The sequence below is a fragment of the Podarcis melisellensis genome (assembly GCF_964234715.1).
Source record: "Podarcis melisellensis genome assembly, chromosome: 7".
In the NCBI taxonomy this organism is placed as follows: domain Eukaryota; kingdom Metazoa; phylum Chordata; class Lepidosauria; order Squamata; family Lacertidae; genus Podarcis; species Podarcis melisellensis.
Window position 1 is genome coordinate 23,507,727 of NC_138539.1, and position 26,265 is coordinate 23,533,991.

The 26,265-nt window shown below is 38.4% G+C and overlaps 1 protein-coding gene across 5 annotated transcripts in view; it reads right to left on the reverse strand.

Annotated features, from left to right (window-relative positions):
- The window catches only part of VPS13B (vacuolar protein sorting 13 homolog B), a 353,019-nt gene that overhangs the window by 280,174 nt on the left and 46,580 nt on the right, over positions 1-26,265 (reverse strand). For all 5 annotated transcript variants that reach the window (XM_081919663.1, XM_081919665.1, XM_081919662.1 and 2 more), the window contains exons 8-16: positions 24,354-24,610; positions 21,968-22,063; positions 20,992-21,114; positions 20,407-20,544; positions 17,098-17,185; positions 14,210-14,407; positions 12,460-12,629; positions 12,000-12,194; positions 10,656-10,780 (exon numbers count right to left, since the gene is read on the reverse strand). In XM_081919663.1, coding sequence (XP_081775789.1) covers positions 10,656-10,780; positions 12,000-12,194; positions 12,460-12,629; positions 14,210-14,407; positions 17,098-17,185; positions 20,407-20,544; positions 20,992-21,114; positions 21,968-22,063; positions 24,354-24,610 — 1,390 coding nt within the window. The remainder of the gene's footprint in view (positions 1-10,655; positions 10,781-11,999; positions 12,195-12,459; positions 12,630-14,209; positions 14,408-17,097; positions 17,186-20,406; positions 20,545-20,991; positions 21,115-21,967; positions 22,064-24,353; positions 24,611-26,265) is intronic.

Genomic DNA, 26,265 nt, shown 5'->3' on the forward strand with positions numbered 1-26,265 from the left:
CAACAAACAGAAAGCAATAGTACAATTATTTTGCTAAAGTGTATACATTGAATGTTCCAAAAATGAATCTCCGAACTTCACATTCTCACAAAACCTATAGCTGGTTTGTATTTGAATTCCACATACCGGTAACTTCCATGTTTAGTTATAACCACAATATTCACCTCTTCCCCTGATGTAGACAAGGGGAACAGCATATAACAATTTAGACACTTCTTCAACAATTCAAAAGTTCAACACATACTAAGACAATAACACATACTAAGGCAGAAGGATGTCAACTTGTATAAGGATTCACACTACAAGCAACATGGAGCTGTTGCCAAAAAGCCTATATCAAGTTCTCCCTCTCTAACACATATTAAACTTACTGTTCTCATATTGTGCATTCTCTGGCCCCAACAGCCACTGATATAGATTGTTCATTGAGAGAGACAGGAATAAATTCTGGTTGAGATCTCTGTAAAGTGATGTTAAAGCCAGGTATCCCCACTGGGATCTAACAGGGAACTCTGTTCTAAACAAACTAAGATCATGGAGCTGAAGTTAGCTTGCAATGGGAGGATGAGAGAACTGAGACAAGAGCATGTGGGTCCAACTTGGTGTTTATTCCCGGTTTGCTAAACCATGGGGTTGTTACATCCGAACTGGCCCAATGAGAAGTATTAAGTGTTATGATACATTATGGAGAGAGAAGGTAAAGGTACAACTCAACACAGGGCTGCCCTCTCCTCCAACATGTTTGTATTTATCAAAATGAGTACTTCTACCTCTAGTTCATTAGAAGTTCTCAGAAAATTGGCCCCAAGATGCCAATTTGCATGGACTAAAACTTAGCCACCATGTTGTTTGTTGCTTTGGGGCCTGTCTGCAAAAAGCTTGTTTTAAGATAAGTTAGTGAGGATCAGATGCTGATGAAGGGCAGATTTTTGTTGTAGAGCCAGTGTGGTGTAGTGGTTAAGAGCAGTAGTCTCATAATCTGGGGAACCGGGTTCGCGTCTCCGCTCCTCCACATGCAGCTGCTTGGGTGACCTTGGGCCAGTCACACTTCTTTGAAGTCTCTCAGCCCCACTCACCTCACAGAGTGTTTGTTGTGGGGGAGGAAGGGAAAGGAGAATGTTAGCCGCTTTGAGACTCCTGAAGGGGAGTGAAAGGCGGGATATCAAATCCAAACTCCTCCTCCTCTTCTTCTTCTTCTTCTTCTTCTTCTTCTTCTTCTTCTTCTTCTTCTTCTTCTTTTAGAAGGCCCATGCCAAAGTCATGAAACAGAGAGCTGATTGCTAAGAGGCTGAACTCCAAATGAATCCTAGAATGAATCTTGCATCTGCCATGGTGGCCAGACTGCCCTAGGTGGCCAGTCTCTCTTAACTTGTCAATAATAATACTGACCCTCCTTACGTTTTGCAAGGATTCCTATACAAAGAGATAAAGTATGTGAAGTGCTTTGAACACTTGAAAGTCATACAAATGCTATTTATTTATCATTAATTATTACTTCTGGAACAAGCAGAAGCTTCATTGCTATAGAAGCAGAAGCTTCATTGCTATAGAGCTTTCGGCAAATGTTAAAGACACAGCCCTTACCGTGCACTTTGACACCTGACACGTGTTTTCAGGTTCCACCTTATTCCTGTGGTTCTGTTCTGTTTGGACTGTTTAATTTTTTATACAGTTTTAACTTGCCCTGGCAGATGCTGATGAAGGGCAGATTTTTTGTTGTTGTCATTAAGAATCTATACCATATCTGAAGTGTAACAACTTGAGATTCCTAATCTCAGGGTTGTCGGTTTGAGCTCCACGTTGGGCAAAAGATTTCTGCAAGGAAAGGGGTTGGACTAGATGACCCTCATGGTCCCTTCCGGCTCTACAATTATTTGATTCTAATCTATTATTCTAATTCAAATATTTTACGCAGTTGTGTTTTATTGGACCAAATTGCTCTTCTGAATATTGAACACTACATGTAATTTGTGAGCAGACCACATAGTGGGAATGTAAAGTGTCATGAACTAAGCATGGACGTAAGCATTGACAGAAAATCTCTAAATTCCAAGGAAGCATTTTCATGAAAATAAACACACGTGGGTTTAAACATCAGTAGCAATAACAACTATTCATAATGCAGAATCTTTGAATAACTTTGTTTTAAAACAAGCCTCTGGTTTGATGTGAAATACAGCTACTGTACTGAACTACAGTGACGTTTAAACTTACAGCTTTCACATAAAAAGTTCCCTGATGGCTAGTAACACTGTATTAAATAAAAAAAAATTAACAATATGCAAATTTTAAAACTTACTGTATTTTTAATACTTCCTCTGGGAGAAAGATACTGGTTTTCAGTGAATCGGGAGAACTTAAAGAAAATATTACACACTCAAAAGCAGGACACATACAAAAAATCAGTACATTCTACTGTACCATATGTGCAGCAAATGTTTCTGAGAGGATTTTTTTTTTAGCTTCAACTGCCTTTAGATGAAAAGCTATTTTATAATTTTATTATAACTGTTTTGAAATATAAAGTTTTGAAAACATTTTCCTGTAGTCAGAGTAAAATGCAAATGAATGTAAGAATGATCATTATCATGTCAAATAGATCTCTCATCTTTTTATCTTTAGTTTTGGTAATGTTTTGCTATGAATTTGTTGTAACACCAAATTGTTTTAAAAGGTATTTCCATTTATTGTCTATAAAGCATCTGTTTCACAACTTCTGTCCTTAAAAATGGACCTTCAACATATGCCTATTTAGCAGAACAGATTAAAAAACTATCAATCCAATTATTATTCTTTAGGGCGAAATAAACCTTAGTAGAGCTAAGGGAATCTGCCACTCATTAAAGCTAAAGTTGGAACATTTCCAGTATAAATTTAAGGAAAGAAGAACACGCAATGTTTGCCATGCTTTGGCATGGAATTTCTTTTTAAAAAAGATTCTGTCCTAAGTGAATTACTTTAAAATTCATTTGTTTTTCTCTCTAACTTGCTTACCCTGATGCAAGTTGCCTTAAAGAGTTTAGATAAATCTGACATACTGCTAAAGCAATTCTAATCCCTGTTCTTGAATGTGAAAATGAATTGACCCTCTATGTGAAGGGACTAATGTAACCAATCCATGCAAGTCCACAGGCTCGCTGTGAAATATTAGCAATGTGTACCTTTAGAAACAGCAACCCATTCCTTTAAAATCAACACCTCATAGTGATTGAATGAACATAGCAGCGAACAGCTGGCTCCAAAAGTTTATACAGAGTCCCCAAATGTAAGACTGGAACCTGCCAAGTATTTCCAAAAATTAATTTTTTTTATTACTCATATCCTGTACAGTAAAATAAGATTAGTTCATTTTTTCCAACACAAGACCAGTAACCTGCTACCAGAACCTAGTGATGACTTGGGGCCAGGGTGTGTGTGTGTGTGTGTTGCTTTTTTAAAAAAAATGGATACATTTCAGTTGGCACTTACACAATTGATTAACAATTTTTTTTAACATGCTTAGCTCTTTGGAAAAAGAAATATTTGCAAGTATACTGATAGTGGTATTGATCATTTAGTTAAAACACCAACTTCATTTTACCAATCAGTTACACATGTCAGCAGCCAAATAATGTGCATCACTTCCGGTACAGTCACAAGGCTGTTTGTTTTTCCTTGCCATCTTTGAAGTAATATTAATTTAAATTTAATAACGGTAGGGGTGGTGATGATAAAGAGAGATATGCAAGTCTGCCATTTTTTACTTATACCCAAGCACATATGGATAGACCAACACTTTGGAATACAAATGTCACACTTAACTTTGTAAATCCAACCACAATTTCCCTTACCACTCTCAAACATCATGTACCTTACAGTTTTCAAGGATCACTAGTGAACAGGTTCTTTTGCTACAAGAAGAAACATGCTCATGATTTCGTAACATAGAAATTATGGAGAGAACACCATGTCTTTAAATTAAATATACATGCACATATGCACTTTTTATCTACTTTCCATATAAATCTGTTCATTCAGGGTAACAAATTGGTATTAAAGGCTGATCCATGTATACGATGCACTTTTTCTATGCCAATAAAGGAGACTGATTGATTGATTATTGACTGATGTAGGATCCAACTATTAAATACCAATGCCAATTAATAAAATTATAACTTTGTATCGTTATTAGTAGTACTGCAGTGTTATAAGAGAGAAGGTGCAGTGCTCCCTATTTGTTCGCAAGAATACTTACTGAATGGTATCAACTAGGTGTGGTGGGAACAGTTCAATTCATTTAAACAAAGAACTTCCCCAACCATACAGAACAGCCTTCACCTGCTGGTTCCCTCTGGATGTTTTGGATTACAACTTGCATTAGTCCTAGACTGTGCTGGCTAGGGCTGATGGGAACTATAGTCCAAAATATGTGGAGGCCATCAGTTTAAGGTAAAGGGACCCCTGACCATTAGGTCCAGTCGTGACTGACTCTGGGGTTGTGGCGCTCATCTCGCTTTATTGGCTGAGGGAGCCGGTGTACAGCTTCCGGGTCATGTGGCCAGCATGACTAAGCCGCTTCTGGCGAACCAGAGCAGCGCACAGAAACGCCGTTTACCTTCCTGCCGGAGCGGTACCTGTTTATCTACTTGCACTTTGACGTGCTTTCAAACTGCTAGGTTGGCAGGAGCAGGGACCGAGCAACGGGAGATCACCCCCTTGCAGGGATTCAAACTGCCGACCTTCTGATCGGCAAGTCCTAGGCTCTGTGGTTTAACCCACAGCGCCACCCGTGTCCCTTGGCCATCAGTTTAGCAAAGGCTAATATAGAAAGAGCAGGAAGAGATCAAATTTTAACAGCAGAAGGCATGTGTAAAAGAGGGGTGGGGAACCCTCCCATGCATAGTGCCGATTTCATTCCACAGCAAATATCCCAAATGGTTTAGGCCCAGTCTTTTAGTAGCTCAGCCTGGCTAAGAAGAAAAGCATTCAGGCAGAGATGCTGTAGGGAGGCAAACACTTAAGGTGGGGAAAAGATTCTGAACACTTCCCAACATATTTCTCTTGTTGTTAAAGTCAGGAACAACACAATTTCTAATTCTGTTTCATGAGGAACTAATATGGTTTGGCTCTTAGAGGAGCTTGATAGGTAAGTTAACTAAAATACATGTCCACAATTGAAAATCCACATGGATATTTCATGAAAGGGGCTATTGCTTCTTGCTCACAAATCTATTATATATTACAGTTCTCCCAATACAGTAGTACCTCGGGTTAAGTACTTAATTCGTTCTGGAGGTCCGTACTTAACCTGAAACTGTTCTTAACCTGAAGCACCACTTTAGCTAATGGAGCCTCCTGCTGCTGCCGCACCGCCGGAGCACAATTTCTGTTCTCATCCTGAAGCAAAGTTCTTAACCTGAAGCACTATTTCTGGGTTAGCAGAGTCTGTAACCTGAAGCATATGTAACCTGAAGTGTATGTAACCTGAGGTACCACTGTACAATGGTGTAGAAAGTGGAGTCCCTCAAGGATCAGTATTGCAACCTGTGCTTTTTAACTTGTTTATTAAAAATCAAGAGTTAGGGCTGAGAAGTGAGAAGTTCGCCTATGATACCGAACTGTTTGGCATAGTTAAAACAAAAATAGATTGTGAAGAGCTCTGAAAGGATCTCTCAAAATTGAAAGAATGGGCAGCATTTTTAATGAAATAAGAAAATGGCATAAGCAGTTCAAAGAAAGGAAATGTAATATGATACACACTGGGGCAAAACTATATAAATTTCACATATAGCCCCATGGGGTCTGAAGCTAATGGTATCTGACCTGGAACAAGACCTTGGGATTGTAATGTACAGCTTGATTAAGATGTCTACCCAGTATGTGGCAGCTGTGAAAAAGGTAAATTCAATGCTAGGGATCATTCAGAAAACGACTGAAAACATTATGATAATGCTGCTATAGAAATCTATGGTGCAACTGTACATGAAACATTGTGCACGGTTCTGGTTGCCTCACCTGAAAAAGAGATATTGTAAAGCTGGAAAAGGTTCAGAAAAGGGCAACCCAAATAATAAAGGGGATGTAGCAACTCCCCTATTAGGAAAGGCTACAAAGTTTGGTTGCTTTTTGGTTTAGAGGAGGAAATACATGATGAAGGTGTAAAATTATACATGGAGAAGAAGGTAAATATGGAATTTTTATCCCTCTCTCACAGTAGTAAAGCTCAGGGGCATTAAGTGAAGCTGCATGTTGGAAGATTCAGGAGAGACAATAGAAAATACTTCTTCACACAGTATAAAATTAAGCTATGAAATTCAATCCCAAAAGAGGCAGTGATGGCCACCAATTTGAATGGCTTTAAAGAGGATTAGACAAGATCAGCAAAAACATCAGTGGGACACATTTCTAACTACAGTAAATAGATTTAGGATTAAGGAAGCAACAAACTAAAAAAGGGAATGCAGTAGAATATGCCATCATTCAACCAATTAGTTTTATGAAAAACTGTGTGCCACTCTGAATATACTGATTTATATTATACTACCACTATGAAATAAAAACGGTTTTAGGAATCTGGTGTGAGAGCAGCCTCACATTTAACATGGGGAGACATCTCAGGGAGACCAAAAATATTTTTGCAACTGTGTAAAACATAAAAGGTTAAAAGGTAAATGACTCCTGGATGGATAAGTCCAGTCAATGGTGACTATAGGGTGAGGCACTCATCTCGCTTCAGGCCAAGGGAGCTGGCGTTTGTCCACACACAGCTTTCCGGGTCATGTGGTCAGCATGACTAAACCACTTCTGGCGCAACGGAACACCATGATGGAAACCAGAGAACATGGAAACGCCATTTACCTTTCCACCGCAGTGGTACCTATTTATCTACTCGCACTGGTATGCTTTCAAACGGCTAGGTTGGCAGGAGCTGGGACAGATCAACGGGAGCTCAACCCGTCACATGAATTCAAACTGCTGACCTTCCAACTGTGTACACCAGTACCAAAAACATATTTTGCAACACCAAGCATGTTTTAACTTACAAACTAAACATTAAAAACCTAACATACGGCATAATCCTAAGAGAACAATATGATCATTTGGCTATGACAACTGGAATATTTGGTTTTGTCAAAAATATTCAAATTATCAGACCTGGATATTCAGATTCCTTATTTCAAAGAATAGTACTACACAATAACAATGCACAGTAAAGCCAGAAGCTGCAGTCTCAGAGGAAAAATTACTGTAACTCTATCTGCTATGTGAGACCAGGAGAAAATGTTCAAGGCTGCACAGAAAAACAAAAACCTGGAATCTGAGGATGAGGAAGTAGTCTCTCTTTTCTGGGCTTCAGTCCAGCAACAGCAAGCAGAAGATGACTACTCACTGAGCTAAAATTTGTGAATGAACCTAAGAAACATGCACTCTTAGCTTTCCAAACGTTAAGAAAAATAACATAAGACCAACTAAATTTTAACTGATGGTCCTTACTGATTTTGGAGGATTCCATAATTACTTTAAGTGTGTTGATATATTGTTTATCAATATTGAATTTGCAGTAGAAAATCGTGTAGAAGTATTTTTAAGTGTTATAAATTAATAAAATAATAAATATAAACTTATGGTAATTTATTTATGTAAGGTATACTACCAAACAATTCCTCAGATCAGTGAGAGAGCCTGGAATAGAATGAAAAAATGTATTTGATTAATTATATGATATTGAATAGTAATGGAGTCTTTAATGTGACATAGGTATGCAGTAGCATCTTGAAAGACCAAATGCCCTGGAATGTTTAATCCAGCATTCCTCAGCATGTGGAACTAAAGCTGAATAAGACTGATATGTAACAAGGTGTGGGGATCACTTCTCAACCACAGTTGGCATCACTGTGATGAACATAGGCTGCATCTTTTAAAAGTTTAGTCAAAAGATGTTCCATTTTAGAAGGACTCAAGCTTCATTTCAAGAGAGCCAAAAGCCTATTAAGCATCCTGGACATGTCTCTTCCCTGTGAGAATTGAGAATATTTCCTTGGAGAAACAAAAAATAATCCAATTTTTTACTCAGATGTTCCCTTGCCATTGTGTATTGGTAAGTGTAATGTACCGTATTTTTCCGTGTATAAGACCCCCCCCCCATGTATAAGACGACTCCTATTTTTTGAGCCCAAAATTAAGAAATAAATATTTTAAACATTCCATGTATAAGACGGCCCCCAATTTTAACCTTAAAAAAATTGGGGGGAAATATAGTCTTATACATGGAAAAATACAGTATCTTGAAAATTTGTTCTCTCTGGGAAGACAATTCTCATGGTGGTACTTTACTTCTCTTAAGCAGCAGCACTCAAATGGCTTATGGGGGAGCAACTCTCTTGCCTGCAAAATACAAACTTAGTATTTGAAAATTCAAATATATAAAATGTGGAATTAGTAAGGTAAGTGTTATCATTCTGACAATAAAGTCATATCTGTAAACATTTATTGTTCTGAGATATTCAGTGTATCTTAGCACTGAAAGCTATAGTAGCAAGTAGTACACTTTACAGAACTATTTTTTTCTTTGCTGATTTTAAAAACAAGTTAATATTGCTCCTTTCTAATGACGCTATTTCATCTAGGCAATGAGGTATGTTATCCAAGTTTTTCAAATACAGTTTGAAAAGCGCAAATATTACAGTAATACCATATATTGGATGTATATCGCTTGGAATTATTTTTAAACAAGAAAAATGAAAGCTATTTTGCAGATTTATGTCAGAAATAAAGTTGAGATTTTCACTGCTAATTCAAAACATACTACCTAGGGGATTCCATAACAGTTCATAAAGTGTCTTTGTTTTTAAAAACTATGACCTGTTGTGTATATAGAACATATGTATCATCAGATGTGTGCACTTTAGGCAACTCTGGAATGTGAAATCTCAAAATCCAAATAAAGCAGGTGCTATAATTTTTTGGGAGGAAAAAAAGAGTGGAGGTTTAATGACATTACCAGGTTATTCTACCAGACTAGTTCCCACTCATTTCATGACTTCAATGAAGCTCTCAGTCCGCATGCTGATTTCGATTTAGTTCAAGTGCTATTTGATGTATTTCATCTGGTGTTTTATTCACTTCATACTGCACTTCATTTAACAATGTGGCTGCAGTATTCATTTGTTTCTACTTCATTATCCTCAAATTATTATATTTTGGTCTTGGTTTACATTCTTAGTACAATTTAATGTTTGTATGTGTGTTTGTGTGCATGCACACACACATTTGTACATGCATATATTAAAAGGTAATGATTTAATCCAGTTTAATCACTGCACTAGCTACAAACGTCAGGTTAAACCTTTTTTATATTAATTTCTCCCTCTGCTTAACTAATGCATCTGTTACAGCATGGGAATGTTTTTCTCTCCACTGCACTATTCTTACTAACTTTAAAATACCAGTAACCAATATGAATTAATCATTAATATACAGATATTATTGATTTATAAAAACAGATTTCTATGTGACTTTTCATGTGCATACCAAAGCAGTGTACAACATGACTAAAACACTTATATTAAAACAATCAAAATAGAAGTAAGAAATTACTTAGCACAGTAAAGATTGGCAAAACAAGCCAGCAATCTATAAACACCTGGGCAAACAAAGATGCTACATGCACACACAGATCCATGTATGTGCAGTGATCTGAAATCCACTGGAAATTAGTTTTTGTATTCATACACATCACAAGAAAGATAAATACTATTTTCAGCTTTGACATAATTTCAAAAACTTGAATGCCTGAAGCATTTCCTTTACTAAGAAAAGTAGCTGAATAGAAAGCAATCACTTTGAATTAATTAATTGTTTCCAATGAAACAGATGAGCAAGAAAATTAAATAGGCAGTATTTGTTCAAGTGTAAACTGCTACTATTTGTTCAAGTTCAAATGTGGTTATTGGTCATTATACAGAAATAGCCCATTGAATATCTAATATTGTAACAGAACTTACAGCAGAATTTGTCCACAGACCTGAATGGACAAAGGTTTTACTCAATAATACAAGAACTATCCAGTGAAGCAAAATATGACAAGACTCATACAAAATATGAAGAAAATGAGGCTGTGGCCAATGAGTACACTGCAAGATTTTTGTGACAGTTATGAAAATATGGCAAAGTACCACTAATATCTGGATTAAAATATCATTCACAGATGCCGTGAGTAAGGAACACACACATCTCTCTAGATTACTTTAGATATTGCTGCAGCTGGCATCAGCCCTCAGGGCTAAGGGATACTCTGTTGAATGAGAAGAGACATCTTCAACACATTTTTCTTGGTGTCAGCCTATAAGTTATGGTATTCATTTCAGAACAAATGAAAACAAATCTATAGCAATATCCATGCATTAGTAGCAAACGTTTTGGTCTAAAATTCTAACAAGAAAAAGAACACTTTTGGTAATGGCAGTCTAACTAATGTGGTCAGAGACAGCAATATTTAAAACATATTAATGCAGAAAATTAATAAACAAGACATTGTATATATTTGTATGTGTGCATGTATCTAGAGAAAGGGAGAGGTGTATAATGCAATGTAGTGCAGAACAGTAAAAATAAAAATGTACCCATGATGCACCCACGCGTAGAGTGCTTGTGAATATAAAGCATTTAATACTCACCAGTAGTTAGGAAGCTTAAGCATTTTGCCATAAACAGCAGTACTGAATGGAGAAACAACTGAAACTGGCGAGTTGTAAGATCCATTAATATCCAGTGATGACAGCCCTGCCTGAAAACCAAATATCTGAAACAAACCAAAACATCAAGCTGTACAGTAACAAAAAGTATCAGTACAAATTATTTTACTTTAATATAAACCAATGTCGATTTTAAGCCAATTTTTTTTATCCCCAAGAAAAATGTAAGATAGAAAATCATGTTTCTATAAAAACGCACACAATTTATATCACAGGAATGGTATGTCCTACTGACTTAAAACAACTGACTAAACATTAACAAATCTAAACCACAATGAGTATTATAATTACATGATATTATCATGATGTCAGTATAACAGTGCAATCCTAACAACCCACATTGATGGCTTGTGGGGGGGGGGGGCAGCAGTATAAGCCTCTGCTGGTAGAAAGGAAACCATGGCAGTTTTCCACCATGGTGGAGGCACCAGGTTTGTCCTAGCAGACAGAGGGCTACTGCCAATACAGTGGTACCTCGGGTTAGAAACACCTCGGCTTACAAACACTTCGGGTTACAGACTCTGCCAACCCAGAAGTAGTACCTCGGGTTAAGAACGGGTACAGGCTAATAGCGGACCTCCGGAATGAATTAAGTTCAGATGCAGAGGTACCACTATAGTAGCTGCAAAACAGAGGGCTTCTGTCTGGGATGATTATGATCATCATCATTAAAAATGTCTACGCCACCCTTCATCAGAAGATCACAGGGCAGTTTGCAATATAAAAACACAAAAGTACATACCATAGTAACAAAACAAAAATAACCCCCTCCCCCACATAGATTGCTTAATTAGCCAAAGGCCTGGGAGAAGAGGAAAGTTTTTGCATGGTGCCTAAAGTTATGTAATGAAGGCACCAGGTAAGTCTCTCTGGGGAGAGCATTCCACAAACGCAGCCACTGCGGGAAAGGCTTTTTAGTGTGGCTTCCCTCCAGACCTCTCATGGAGGGGGGAACATAAAGAAGGGCCCCCCAAGGTCAGGTCTCGGATGCCAGAGCCTTTGAATTTACTGTATTCAAAGCCCTGCTGTTAACCCGAGAGGCCTGATCCTTGAGTCCTCAGTTGCACAAGCTTGGAAATGGTACAGTGAACAGTGAACAGAAAACCAGAACCACCCTTCCATCAGGACTCGGAATGTGGTGGATGATCCGCCACTCCTTTCCACTCTGCTGCTTCCCTGCCAGAATTAGGATCACTCTGTAATAATGTTTCTGAGAAGTCTTAGCAATTTTCAATGAACTAAAAAAAAGTATTGAAAATGTTTTACCTTAAGATAGCAGTGTGAGTAACAATAGTGAAGTAAGTTATCAGATGGCTGGCTAAGGCTGCTGACGGTCTGCACAAGCTGTTCAGCATACATTGGCATGGAGTGTACCAGGGCCATTTTGTCCACCAGTATTTGGATACAAGGCAGAGGACGCAAAGGCTGAAGGTTTGTAGTATTTAAGAGGCTGCTTGAACTCTTCAGGGAATATAGTAGGGGGAAAATACAAGCCAAATTAATGTAACACCCCAGAAATTTAAAAATACAGCCCAACATTTCCAAATCTAACTTTTAAAAAAGTTTCATTCTAGATGTTTGCATAGTCTGCTTTTTTAAAATCATGTCTAACATGTATGCAAATATATACACACTAAATTAACCTATATGAAATAAGCATATGTAACTGACTGGGTGCATATGTTTTAATTCCAAATATAGTTCATGATAGACTACATTATAGTACCTTTTGACCCATGATAACAGGCAACAAGTGGCCCAGCAAGTTGAATTCAGCCATAGGGATTGTCACAGTGCATTTCAGAATTGTGAAGTTTGTGATCCGAGATGGAATATATTCTTCCAAAGCTGCTACTTCTTCTGGGCTTGGCATAGCTTTAGTTCCATCTACAGAATCTGTAATAAATTATAATTACTCAAATTTAACATAATTATCAATGGGAATGTACATAGTCTTCCATAATTACTACTATAACTATTATTATTTTTTTGATCACTCTGTGCTCCTCTAAATGTCAAAAGGGCAGAGAGATTTCCATTGTTGCATTTCTCACAAGGAACATCAAACTGGCTCCGTCACCACAGTTCAGTTTAACTGCCATCAAGTCAGCTGTATGAGGGAAGAACTGTGTGGCAGGAGCTCTCCTGTCCTTCTGGCCTGGACATTGTCACCTGCTCTGTTCCTAAATCTATCTGGAAGAAGAATGGGAAGGACAGACAGAATTGCCACTGACATTGGTGAGGAGTTGCTGCTCTTCTAGACAGCCAGACTCCACATAGACAGAACGCCATAACTGTGTTATAAGAACTATAACTTGAAGAACTTCTGCTTGAGCTTGCTTTTCCCTTCCACCACCATTTTTCCTCATGTGCCACATCCTTTTAGACTGTGAGCCTGAGGGTGGGGACTGTCTTAGTTCTGGGTTAGATACAGGTAGGTAGCTGTATTGGTCTGCCGTAGTCGAAACAAAATTCCTTCCAGTAGCACCTTAGAGATCAGCTAAGTTTGTTACTGGTATGAGCTTTCGTGTGCATGCACACTTCTTCAGATGTTCTGAGTTGTTGTTTGCTTTTTGGTTATGCCCTGTGTGACAGTTCTTAAATTGACTGAAAGCTCTTGGGGAAGGGACCTCTTATTCGTTGTAAAGTGTGATAGCACTAGCTAAATAAGTAAATAAGATATTCCTATGTTAGAGATTGCTTGTTCTCCAGTTTCCTAAAAAAGTACAATTGGTACTCATCTGAAGTGCGGATCTCAAATGGCATCATGGGGGTCACCCGATTGGGCTCTGACTCCACCGTGATCATGAAGCAAGAACAAAGATTCTTTGAGAAAGTTTTGCAGACTTGCCAAGCTCAAACAGCCCATGGAGACAGCATAATTAAGGAAATAACAGGAATCCACTTTCCCCAAATATAGTAACAACCAATGGAACTAGGAAAACTAACAGAACTAACAGAGGGGTGGGGTGGGTGGAAAAGGAAAAGTTTTTATGTAAAGTATTTTTTAGTAGGGATAGCAAACGAGGGAGGGAGGGAAGGCAAACAGGAACAGATAAAGAAAAGATTCAAGAAACTAGCCTGAGTAGGAGTGGGGGAAATGGGAGCTAAAGGTGACATGACTGCTTCAATTAGGCAGGAGCAAAAATTTGATTGGGAGCCACCCACTTTCCCAATAAGTCTTTGCTCTTCATCAGAGTGGAGTCAGAGCCCAATCCGCTGACCCCATGCAAAAGTTCCCTCTCAAAAAGTGCTGCAAATGGCTACTTTAATGGAACACTGCATTGGTCAGATCAGCAGTGCCACAAACAGATTCTGTTTGGGCTCTTACCACAAACAACAATGAAAAGATTCAAATAAACCACTACCAATCTTTCCTTTTTTTTTCGCACACACATTATTTGCAGTTAACATTTTTCCACTGAAGTTCTCCTACTTTATTTGTAAAAAGAATAAAGAATTGAATCACAACATACCTTGCTTAGACTTGCTATATGGTTCATATTCATGTTCCAGAGCACAAACAATCATTTTCATAATCCTGTGCACTGCACTGCTATCAAGCCGAAGACTGAGAGGGCCCACAATAAGGGTTTTTGTAGACATCTCCTGAATGTGGCCGAAGTCTTCACTCTTTACTGAAGTCACATCTGGCTGGTTTCCAGACACTAAAACTACAATATATATACATTTACAGATAGTTAATATGTGCATTAGGACCAGCGTTTGAAACTCCCAATGTTCTAGGTGTGTTTTGCTACATGGAATTTCATTAACGCAAGCAGTTTCTGAGGTCTGGCCTCAGTACTGCGCCTAAGATTTCAGATAAAAACTGCAGAGTGGAAGGAAAGGAGGACCTTCTTCTGCCGCCTCACTTCTAGACACTCTCTTAAGAATATTAGGGGGGTGGGCAGGGGAAGCATGGCTTTGCTTTTTGCAGACTTCAGATGAGAACTAGACCATGTGAAAAATGAATATAAGGATTTAAGCAGCAGTTCATTCATTTTCAGCTTTGTATTATTGTTATTTTTTAAAAAGTATGCCTAGACATTCCGTTGTTGCACCCATGGTGCCATTTAGCTCCTAGCTTTCATATCTCTGTTTCTAACACTGATTGGGAGAATGGTAGAGACAGAAAAAACTACCTATGAAAAAACAATTTCTTGCAATTATCAGTGATTAGCTATAAGCACTCACACAATAGCTTTAACTGCACTTTGTTTTTTCAAGATAAACTAATACAAGCAAGATCACCAATGCATTTTCACAGGGAGGCCCACTTTTCCTTCTTCCTGTCCATTACAGAAGGAAAGATGAAGTAGGAGGTGAATAGCAATATTGAGCTGAAAAACTGGAGGCTTAAAGCTCAAATCACATGGTCTCAACAACTGTATTACACTATATACTCAAAATTGGAGACAGGGTTTTAAACCACCCATATCCATAGTGCACATGCTTTTTTGCCAACTGCAACTCAGCTGTGTTTTTAAATAACCACTTAATGGGATAAGAAAGCTGCTTTGATTTCAAGTTCATTAGAACTTTGGTCACAGTCAAGATTAACCACAATTTACAACATGTTTAAGTCAGGGTTGGGAAAGCTCAGGCTTGGGAGTCAAATGTGGATCCTCCAGGCCTCTCCCTCTAACTCTTGAGGCTGTCTCCAGGCTCTGCTCAGTACCTTCCTTAGTGCTTCTGCCTGGCTCTCAAGCTGTGAAAATGCCTCTTGTTTGCTTTGTTGGAAGACAAAGAAATGGGGGGGGGGGCCAGAAATCTCTAATTTCTGCATGGATGGAATGTATCCTACAGTACCAAGTTAGAAGACACATCTGTTGCTCTGCCCCTGGAAGGACTTGCTCTGCACACCAGTGGCATGCAACCCCTGGAAGAAATGCAGCCCTTGGGCTAGGAAAAGTTTCCCACCACTGTATGTTCCCACCCTATTTATGTTACTCAGATATAGGGCAATGCTGTACTTAATTGAAGGCAGGGCCATGCCTTTAGCACTGCGCCAAACATATCAAGTCTCCTCCTTCAGCTTCACGTTGAACACAGTTGTCTACAAAGAAGACCCAACATGCAAACCCCTGTTCATGTGCAGGGACTCCACAGAACTAGAACACCCATAAGCACGAGTGCTCTGATCACGCAGAGCCCTCTCACACTGAGGTGGTCTAAGAGCATAGTTCAGATAGGGCTCTAAATTCTGGTTAACCTAAAACAGAAATGGGAGCTTCCAGTCTCCTCCTCATAGAGGGAAGCGGAAAGCAAGCAAGGAAGCCCAAGGCTTGTTCATGTCCTTCACTTTGAAGGACCTTGGCTTTGGAGAGATTATTAGACTCCTATCCTTTATATAAAGCAGATCATATTCATCTGCCCTAATACTGTGAAGGCATCTATTATTTATTGCTGCTTACACATGCATAGGATGCCACTGTAAGTAATATTGTAACCCGTGCTTTTTTTTCAGGGGGTAGTCAAGGGTACGCAGTACTCGCACCTCTTTCTTGTTGTTAAAAAGTGTGGCACTCACTGTAACAACTTCACGGCAAGTACCGACACCTATTTTTCTAGGGAAAAAGCACTGATTGTAACTATAATATAAACACACAAAAGAGAAGCTTTCGTCTTTCTCTAATGTAATCTCCCCATATGAACCAACCCAAACTCTGCGATCATCACCTGAGGCCTTTCTTCGTGTTCCTCCTCTACAAAAGGTCTGAAGGGTGACAACACAAAAATGGGTCTTCTCTGTGGTGGCTCCCCATTTATGGAATGCTCTCCCCAGAGGGTTACTGGTTTGTTTTTATTTGTTTTTGTTAGGTATTTTGTGTTCCCATTCTGCATTTTAACGTTGTAAACTGCCCTATCATCTTAAATGGACAGTATACAAATTTAATTGATCATCACAGTTTATTCCTTTGCAGACTGGATTATTTCCTTTAAGCCAGCATAAAGCTTGCAAAGCTGCTTTAAAATATGTTTGCTGAACAGCAAGGTGTAGCACAGGGGTTAAGAGAATCAGCAAGGATCTTCTTCTGCCCACCTCCAGATTTGCCTTCACAACAACCCTGCTGAACAGCAATTTGAACCCAGATATTCTCAAGCTAAATCGTTGTACGATAACAAAGCACATGGGCAAAGCAGTCATATCAAATTGCACACTGCTGTATTTCTTAAGGCAGAAAAAGGGTATATAAGCAAACAAGCACGCTAGAATTCAAAATTTTCAGCAAGTCTATCCAGTTTTTAAATTAGGTCAAAAAGGTAAATCTGAGGACAGTCGGTCAAGGACTGTCAGGTGCCTCTGAAGAAGCCTTTGTTTCTGTTATTCAAAAAGTAAGCAAACAAAGCAATGAAGTACCTTTGCCACTGGTGCTTTCCATTGTGTACAGATAATCCATGTAGAAAGCCCCAAACCTCTGCATTCCAGCTATCTCTGTGTACATCTCCTACCAACAAAGCAAAGTACATACAACTAATGTTCTCTTAAGAAAGAATCTTGAGATTACAACCCAATGGTATCAGGGCTATAGTCAAGTACTAGAGATATATACTTGTTTGGGTTTGTGCATGAATACATGGTAAACCTTATCAAAACAAAGGACAGAGGTTAGCCAAAGAATTCATCCTTCAGATAGCTAATGCAACATCTAGACTAGACCACACAAAAGGACATCTATAACTCTTCTGGATGTTTTGTCCACTTTTCCAAAGCAGCTAGTTAATTAGTATCTTTAGCGGAGTCAATTATTTCAGCTTGACCTCTCACTCACTAGTAAACCAGCTGACTAGGGCAAACTTCATATCTAACATTTGCAACTTCCGAAACATTTTAGGACATCTAGCTAGAAAACAATCAGATTTATTTGGACTCAGTGGGTATTTGTTTGCTCTTGTCTTCCTAGGAAGCAGTGAGTCGTAAGTAACATTCTAATCACATCATTAGACATGAAGGTTGACATTTAAGTAAATGGAATCTATTATTACTACCAATAAAAGGAGAATTTGCAGCTTTAACAAAATGAGTTTATTGGGCAGTAATGAGATACATGGAATTCTCTGTTCTCCCGCTCTGTGAAGGATGAGGTAACTAAAAAGAAGTATATGATATAAACACACAGTTATATAAAAAAAAAAAGAGTGATGCCCCACAAGGACGTGTATTGGGACCTGTGCTTTTTAACTTGCTCAGAAATGATTTGGATTTAAGAATGAGCAGTGAGTTGAGGCCAGATTAATGAATAATACCAATTTATCCCAACCAGACTATAAAGAGCTCTGAAGGAATCTATGTGAACTAGGTGAACGGGCAGCAAAATGGGAATTGCAGCTCAATATGAAAAAGTGTAAAATGATGAACAAGGCAGCAAAAAAAATCCTAACTTCGCAAATAGGTGATGACTAACCAGCAAACAGGGACGCGGGTGGCGCTGTGGGTTAAAGCCTCAGCGCCTAGGACTTGCCAATCGAAAGGTCGGGGGTTCGAATCCCCGTGGTGGGGTGCGCTCCCGTCGCTCGGTCCCAGCGCCTGCCAACCCTCGGGTGCAAGTAGATAAATAGGGACCGCTTACTAGCGGGAAGGTAAACGACGCTTCCGTGTGCTGCTCTGGTGCCGGTTTGCCTGAGCAGCTTTGTCACGCTGGCCACGTGACCCGGAAGTGTCTGCGGACAGCGCTGGCTCCCGGCCTCTAGAGTGAGATGAGCGCACAACCCTAGAGTCTGTCAAGACTGGCCCGTACGGGCAGCGGTACCTTTACCTTTACCTTTTAACCAGCAAACAATTTGAGCTGTGTGGCAGGCAAAACATCAACCACTACAACACCTATGAAAAGGGTACATTTTGTGTTAGATGTTATTAAGAAGGGGTTAAAAATAAAAGTGCCCATATCATAATGCCCTTGTAGAAATCTATGGTGCAGCCACATTTGGAAAATTGTGTGTGGTTTTGACTGCCGCAACTCAAAGAAGGCATCATAGAGCTATAAAAGGCACAGAAAAGGCAACCAGAATACTCAGGAGCTGAACACTTTTACTAAAAGAAAAGACTAAACCAGATTGAGCTTTTTTGTTTCAGGAGAAAGTAATTAAAGGGACAGCATAATGTTGTGATGTATGGTGTGGGCAAAGTTTAGTCTTTCTCCCTTTCATAGTACTATAACTCAGGATCATCCAATGAAATTGATAATAGATTCAAGTCAGACAAAATTATGTATTTATTCACATCATTCATTTATGGAATTCACTTCCATTAGATGTGGTAATGGTCACAAGCTTAGAGGGCTTGAAAAAGGGATTAGACAAATTCACAGAGGATAAATCTATCAAGTGGCTATATAGAACTTTCATGTTCAAAGGAAGTATGCTACTGAATTCTAGTTGCTGGGAATCCACACCAAAAGAAGGCTGTAGTTCACAAGCTTTTGCCCTGCTTGTGCTGTTGTGGTTTACCACTGCATGAAGCTAGACTTAATGGACCTTTAGTCCAATTCACAAGGGCACATCTCATTAAAAAACAAAAACAGAGAAACCAAATATGAAGGACAACCCAGTTCAATGTGGAGACACACTAAGGATTAAAGAGTTTATCTCTTCTTAATGTATTAATTTCAGCATTTTAGACTTGAGTATAGATTCACAGTTTCCTATCAACTGCAGCTCTCTAAAGTACTTGCAAGCGGCAACTAGGAATGGATCTGAGCCATACTACTGAATATTTTAAAATAAGAGGTTTCTAATTTTACCTCTGCTATCTCTTTATATTTGAGTGAAAACTTGGAGGCTGTTTTACTCAGAGTCCATTGAAATTTATGGACCTTAGTCAATATTAACACATTTCAATGGGTTTACTCTGAGTAAAACATAGCTGAATACAACCCTGAGCAATTTGTACTCTGATACACATGCCTGAGTACAAAAACTTATAGCGGGAATAAGCCTTAAGGCTATGTTCATGTTATCAGGTGCCTGCCCTGCTTACAAGAAGCTCAAGGCAGCTTTCTCAGTTCTCTCATTTTTACTCACAATAACTTTTTAAAGGTAGCTTATGCTGAAAGAGATAAACTCTTCAATAATTAGCCAGTGAGCTTCATAGCTGAAGGAGATTTGAACCATGGTCTCTCTTCTCCAGACTGAACACTCTGTGCCTTTGCCCACTACTAAAGACTGACTCTTATCTATTTACTCTTCAAATTTCTATCCCAGCGAAAGCCCTAAAAGTGGTTCATTCATAGAATCATAGAATTTTAGAGTTGGAAGGGACCACAAGTGTCATCTAGTCCAACCCCTCGCAATGCAGGACTCTTTTGCCCAATGTGGGGCTCAAAACCCATGACTCTAAGATTAAGAGTCTCATGCTCTACAAACTGAGCTATCCCAGCTATCGAATAATCATTTTCCAACTTAGCTCAATAAGGCTTAATTTAAGAAGACTAAGATCTAAATTAGTTATGGCCTTTGGGCATTCAAGTAAAATGTGCAAGAAAAGTAAATTCAAGCAGCTCATTGTGACATAACTCATCTACTCATTAAGTGACAAAATACTTTAGTAGAAATAAGGTGTTAACGCTGACTCCATAATCAGAGCTGCCGAACATAGATGTGGACAAAATAAGCGACAGGATATGAACACTGAGCATAAATCCAAAATTTTAAAAGAAAACTTATTTAAGACCTTATGAGCGGCTGCATCCAAAATGAATTCTGCACGGACACCATTGTTCTCAGGGCTTCTGTAATCAAATAGTGAATTGGTGAGGTATGTCATCCCTTTTGTGCTCAGATTTTCACCACAGTTGAAAAAGTAGGCCTCCTTTTATAAAAGGGGGGGAAAATATATCAGTGGGAATAGAAAGATAGTAACAAAACATAACAAACAAAAGAACATGTTATTTGATTTCTTCTTTATAAACATGGTACTTGAAGAAACTGTTCCCTCTTCCCCACCATGGTCTTCTTTGCACAATGATAAGCCAAACCGCAGCTAAGCATGAACAAGCAAGTTTGCTGGTACACAGCTGGAAATTGCAGCTTCTTCACTCCCTACCACACCGCCCCGAGGGCTAAGCCATGATTTGGCTTAATATTACATGTGAGCCGAGGCTCATGGTTTGTCTAATTCGGCTAACACGGCTACCTGTCTTTTTTGTGTGAACCAGTCATGTGGCTTTTGGGGTTCTTCTGAAAAATTCTAAAAATATTTTATGCCCTCTTTTAACAAAGCACGCCTGCAAGCTAGCAAAGCGTAACTTGTACTTACCGCATCACTTCTATTCATATTCTCCTCAAAATCTTTAATTCCCATAATTCCTTTGAGACAAAGAGCTTGGCAACCAACAAAGCCTATTTGGCAATCGAAGAAAGGTTCTCCACTCATGAGGACCTGGGGGGGAAATGTTAACATGCTGAGTGTGTATAAAGAAACCGGAAGAGAGTTAAGCTTCTAGCCAAGAACCAACACATTGTTGGGCTCACCTATCTAACTTTCATGTTGTCGTCTTTATTTTATTATTATTATTTTTTATAGCATTTGTACGCCACTCCGAGAGGCTTACATAAAATCAAAACAAGACATTTCCTACCTACAGGCGGCTTATAATCTAAATGAAAAGAAAAAAAACGGGACAAGGGACAAGAAGAGAAAAATGAGAATCAAGCCTATTCCAAGCCTATCCTTTGGAATTCTCTCCCCTTGAATATTAGACAGGCCCTGTCTAAGTGGTCTTTCGGGCCCCTGCTGATGACTCTCATCTATCAACAAATCTTCTAAGTTGAGATTTTCCCAGTCTGGAATTGTTTTTTTAAGATTTTTAAAATATGTTTTTATCGTCTTATGCCTTGCTTGCCACCCTAGGCACCTTTGGAAAGAAAGGCAGGGTCTGAATCTAAAACATACATAAATAAATGCACACCTATCTATCCAAAATTAATATTTATGTGGATGAATGTATAAGCAGGAATATTGTGGTCAGTTTTTGCACTTAATTAAGAAACAGATGAAGTAAAAGAACAATAATAATGTACTCTAGATTTGAGAGCTTATTATTTACTGCCTAGAGTACTACAGCTAAAGTCCAAGAATGGCTCTATTTCGGTTATATTTTTATTATAGCCATCCAATAACGAGTGAATATAAAATCAATACTGCAACTGCCAGTACAAAGTAATGATTCTGATGAAATAAATACTGATGCCAAGAAATCTACTATAAATATACAGAAGTAATGGAAAATTACCTCTACCGTAGTTCCTTCTTGCTCCCAGCATATTACTTCTTTGGATTTTACTTTCTGTGGGCTGTAATAGCTACTTTCAGCTTGCATTTCTGTGAGCTGTGTAACAATATGCCAAACACTTACCATTAGTCAACATTAGTATTAACTACATATAAGTTATTATTACTGTGTAGAAAAGATGATGACAAATTAAATTTTACTATTGGTGATTGGGCAGGAAACAGGTGCACTAAAACAGCTGCAATATATTATCCACACTAGAAAATAACAACTTTAATCTATGTACTGGCACAATTTTAAAAAAACAACAACACTGAAACATTTTTAGTTTCTCGGTTACATAAACAATGAATAAAAAGGTAATCTAACAGATACGCAGGTGCAACTCAGTTTATGAACTTGACAGAATAAACTTGACAGTTTATTATAATAGCATAGGAAGTAATTCACAAGATGGATGTACTTAAGCAACCCTTGCAAACCTCAATCATAAGTAAATATACTACCTTTTTGTCTATGCTCTGATCACCATGAATAAAGCAGCAAAAAGAGATCAATAGTGCACTTTTGACTATTCAACATCATTCATTAAACAAGGGCAAAATAATGAAACATTTAAATGTTTAGCCCTAACAGCTCCTAACTCTGGCATCTTTAACTGCTGAAATAATTCCTTCTAATTTTCTTATAACATAAAATTCCTAGAAGCTCTCATTACTTAGCTATTTCCAAATGTGTGTACACATGGTTGCTGTTTTGAAGCTAAGTTCTATAAAGCAAATGCTCAAGTAAAACAGGATTTAAAAACCCGCCCTTCAGCTGTCTGCAATCATTGTAGAGGAAAAGCAATTAATTGATTAAAAGAACTCAAACATTGCAAGAACAATTTTCGACATTATTAGGAAAATGCAACATTTAATTTGGCATGGGGTTTTTTTTTAAGCTGGAGTGGTATCAGCTATTCAGAATGCTAATGCAGAAACCTGAGCTTGTTTTTGACCAAAATATGAACCACAAATTAATTCCATACATTCTTAGCATTCAAGCAGAACAATGAATTCTAATGTTTTCCTTCTAAGTGCCAGCATAATTCTCTTATGCATACCATTTTATAGTGTAAAAAATATAACATTCAAGATGTTAGGATGTGGTAAAATTATTGTAATGTATAATGCTAAATGCACAAGAATAAAAACAAAGTCTCCTTTAATGGGTTTTACCTACTTCAGCAAAGGACGCTGTATACACTAGCAGTTTATTATGAGATTTAGTGGGAATAATATCCGAACTAGAGTTGAGGCCACTGGGTTCCATGTTAGATTATAAATAAAACATCTTTTTAAAGTGCTGCAGTGCCATTTTCCACTTGAACTGGGCAGGCTCATCCTACTAGTCTGCTGTAAGAAGTGACTGACAGGATCAGGCAACTACTGTACAAAATAACAAAGGTATGAACAAATCCATGGATAGTGAAGAATGTGAGTGCTCTGGGAGAAAATATACTCGCTCCTTTCTTCATAGTCCCAGAGTAGAACATTCTTCTTCTTTCTTTGGCGATCATTCGCAGTCGAGTAAGATGGTCTTCCATAAACACAGTTTTAACAATGTCCATAAGTGACTATGGAGGCCAATTCTGGATCCACACATTCTTCCACAGCGGGGACATGGGTTTCCAGGCGGGAGCTGATCACAGTGTGGATTTGCCAAGCGTGCCTTCCTCTTAGCACATTTCTGCCTTGCGTCCTGAGTTCACGTGTCTTCAAAGCGCATGACACCTTTGGTAAAGGCTGTTCTCCAATTGGAGCGCTCATAGGCAAGTGTTTCCCAATTGTTGGTGTTTATACTACATTTTTAAGATTTGCCTTGAGGGAATCTTTAAGCCTCTTTTGTTGACCACCAGCATTACGCTTTCCATTTTTAAGTTTGGAATAGAGTAGTTGCTTTGGAAGACGATCATCAGGAATCTGCACAACATGAACAGTCCAACGAAGTTGATGTTGATGAATCATTGCATTGAGACTGGTGCTCTGGGAAAAAATATACTTGCTTCCTTCTTCATATCCCCAGAGTAGAACATAGATCTACTGTGAACACCCAATGATCAATCAGCTTCTTGATTGGAAGCATTAAAGTTGATGCCTACACGTTTGGATCATCTGAAAACTAACAAAGTTAGCTTTCAGATGATCTACACATTCATGGGGAACAGTTGGATAGACATATGTAGGATTGCACTGTTAAAGGTATTCAACTATATGTGAACCAGCATACATTGTTTTCCACACTAAGAACTAATGACCATATACTGCCATCTATTTTTGTTGTCCGAGCACTTAGCCAAAATGACTAGAAATATACTTATGGTTTTGGGGTTTTTTAATGTTACCTTGAAGGTAATAGTAGCCTTTGTACAATAAAATCCTATAGAAACAATGGGATCTTTAACTGCTGGCGATTTTTGCTGATTCATTGTTGTTCCATCATCTATTCCAAGAAAGTCTCCCTCTTCATCATCATTACCCACAATAGCAGGTACAAACGACCAGGCCCATGACACCCATCCCTGCTGTTGATCATCATCTTGTTGAACATAAGATTCTGGAGAAATATATTGCATATCATGGCCTATTTCATCTTCTGCACCTTTAAAAAAAAGCAAAGCAGGGATTATTCAGCTTGAAATACAGTATTAGCCACAAACTAGAAACAAGAGGCATTTTATTTTATACTTACATACAACATGTATTTTAAACAATATATACTATACCTTGCGGTATGAACAGGGAAGCCAACAAGATTTTCTGGGCCCAGTACACTATATGTGGATTGGGCGCCCTGCATTTATATTTTTTATATTACATTCCTGGTATCATTTCAAATAAGTCACATTTGATGAACACTAAATAATTTACATTTAAAACTCTAATTAAAATTATGAAATCTGGCTTTCATTTTGTCCTAAATCATCTGTTTTGATCCAAACTATAAAGGTCCACCTGATTTAGGGAAGCTGCCCCGGTTTCTGATTTGATCCCAGAATGTCCCACTTTTCCTTAGGGTATCCCTGTTTTCATTGGAGAAATATTGGAGGCTATGGAGTTATCCGACCCCACCCCCACCCCCGAGCTGTCTGAAGGCAATCCTGTATAGGGAATTTTTTTTAATGTTTAATGTTTTATATTTTTGTATATGTTGGGAGCTGCCCAGAGTGGCTGGGGCAACCCAGTAATGTATACAGGGTATAAACAGTAAAATTATCATTATGGAATGCCCCTATTTTCATTGGATAAACATTGGAGGGTATGGAGTACGAAAAAGAAATGTACTACTGAACACAATAGCCAGCATAATGAAAAACTGCAAGAATTAAATTAGCAGCAAATTACAAGGCACCCTATACACTCTTCCGTAAGTTATGAAATACATTCCTTGTCAGAATTCTCATAGTGAACTTGAGCGATTCACACTAAACTCTCTTCAGAGGAAACACGGCAAAAAATACTGTGTTTTATATCAATTAGAAATATTTTTTTAAATCCCTGCCTAATTTAGCTGATAACGTTTACTCAGTTTCCAGAGCTGATGAACAGGAAAAGTAAACGAATGAACTGCAAATGCTTAAAGGGTTCTTTGATATCAAACATCAGGCAAAATCCCTAAACTTATGCAATCAGTGCTTACATGGCTGTTAACACAAGCTGGACCCAGGCCTTGGCAGCATCACCAGCACAGGCTTAAGACAAGGATTAACTGTTCTTGAACAATTTCAAGTATATTATGTCCAAACAGGCCTCCTTCAACAGCAGATATGTTCCCATTTTATCCCTTTAAAGGTAGTGACAACTGTGACTGGCAGGAAAATGCTAGGTTTCCTTTATGTCACCTTTTGTTGATGGATAAAGTTATCAAATCCATACCTTCAGAAACCCATGTGAACTTTTAATTAACTATGGTTTGTAGCAGAGATGTTGCAGACGAGCCTAGAAAACTGTGGATGGTGTGTGCTATTTTCCCAAATTCACCACAGTTGGGGTATCTTTTTCATCTGGAAGTAGGTTGGGAAGGGGGTGGTGGGAATTTAATGCAGACACTTTGGGACTGCGCATTTTGAGATGGGACAGTCAGCAGTACCATCTGAATGTTGTCATATCTTCCCCATCATTTAGATAAAAGGCAGAGTTTATCCTGAACATTTCAGAACAGGAGATAGCTTGGGTAGGAGGTCCTGTTTGCATTTGAGCCTGAACCAGCAATATACACAAACCACAGATACCAGTAGTTCCACTTGAATGGGAGTG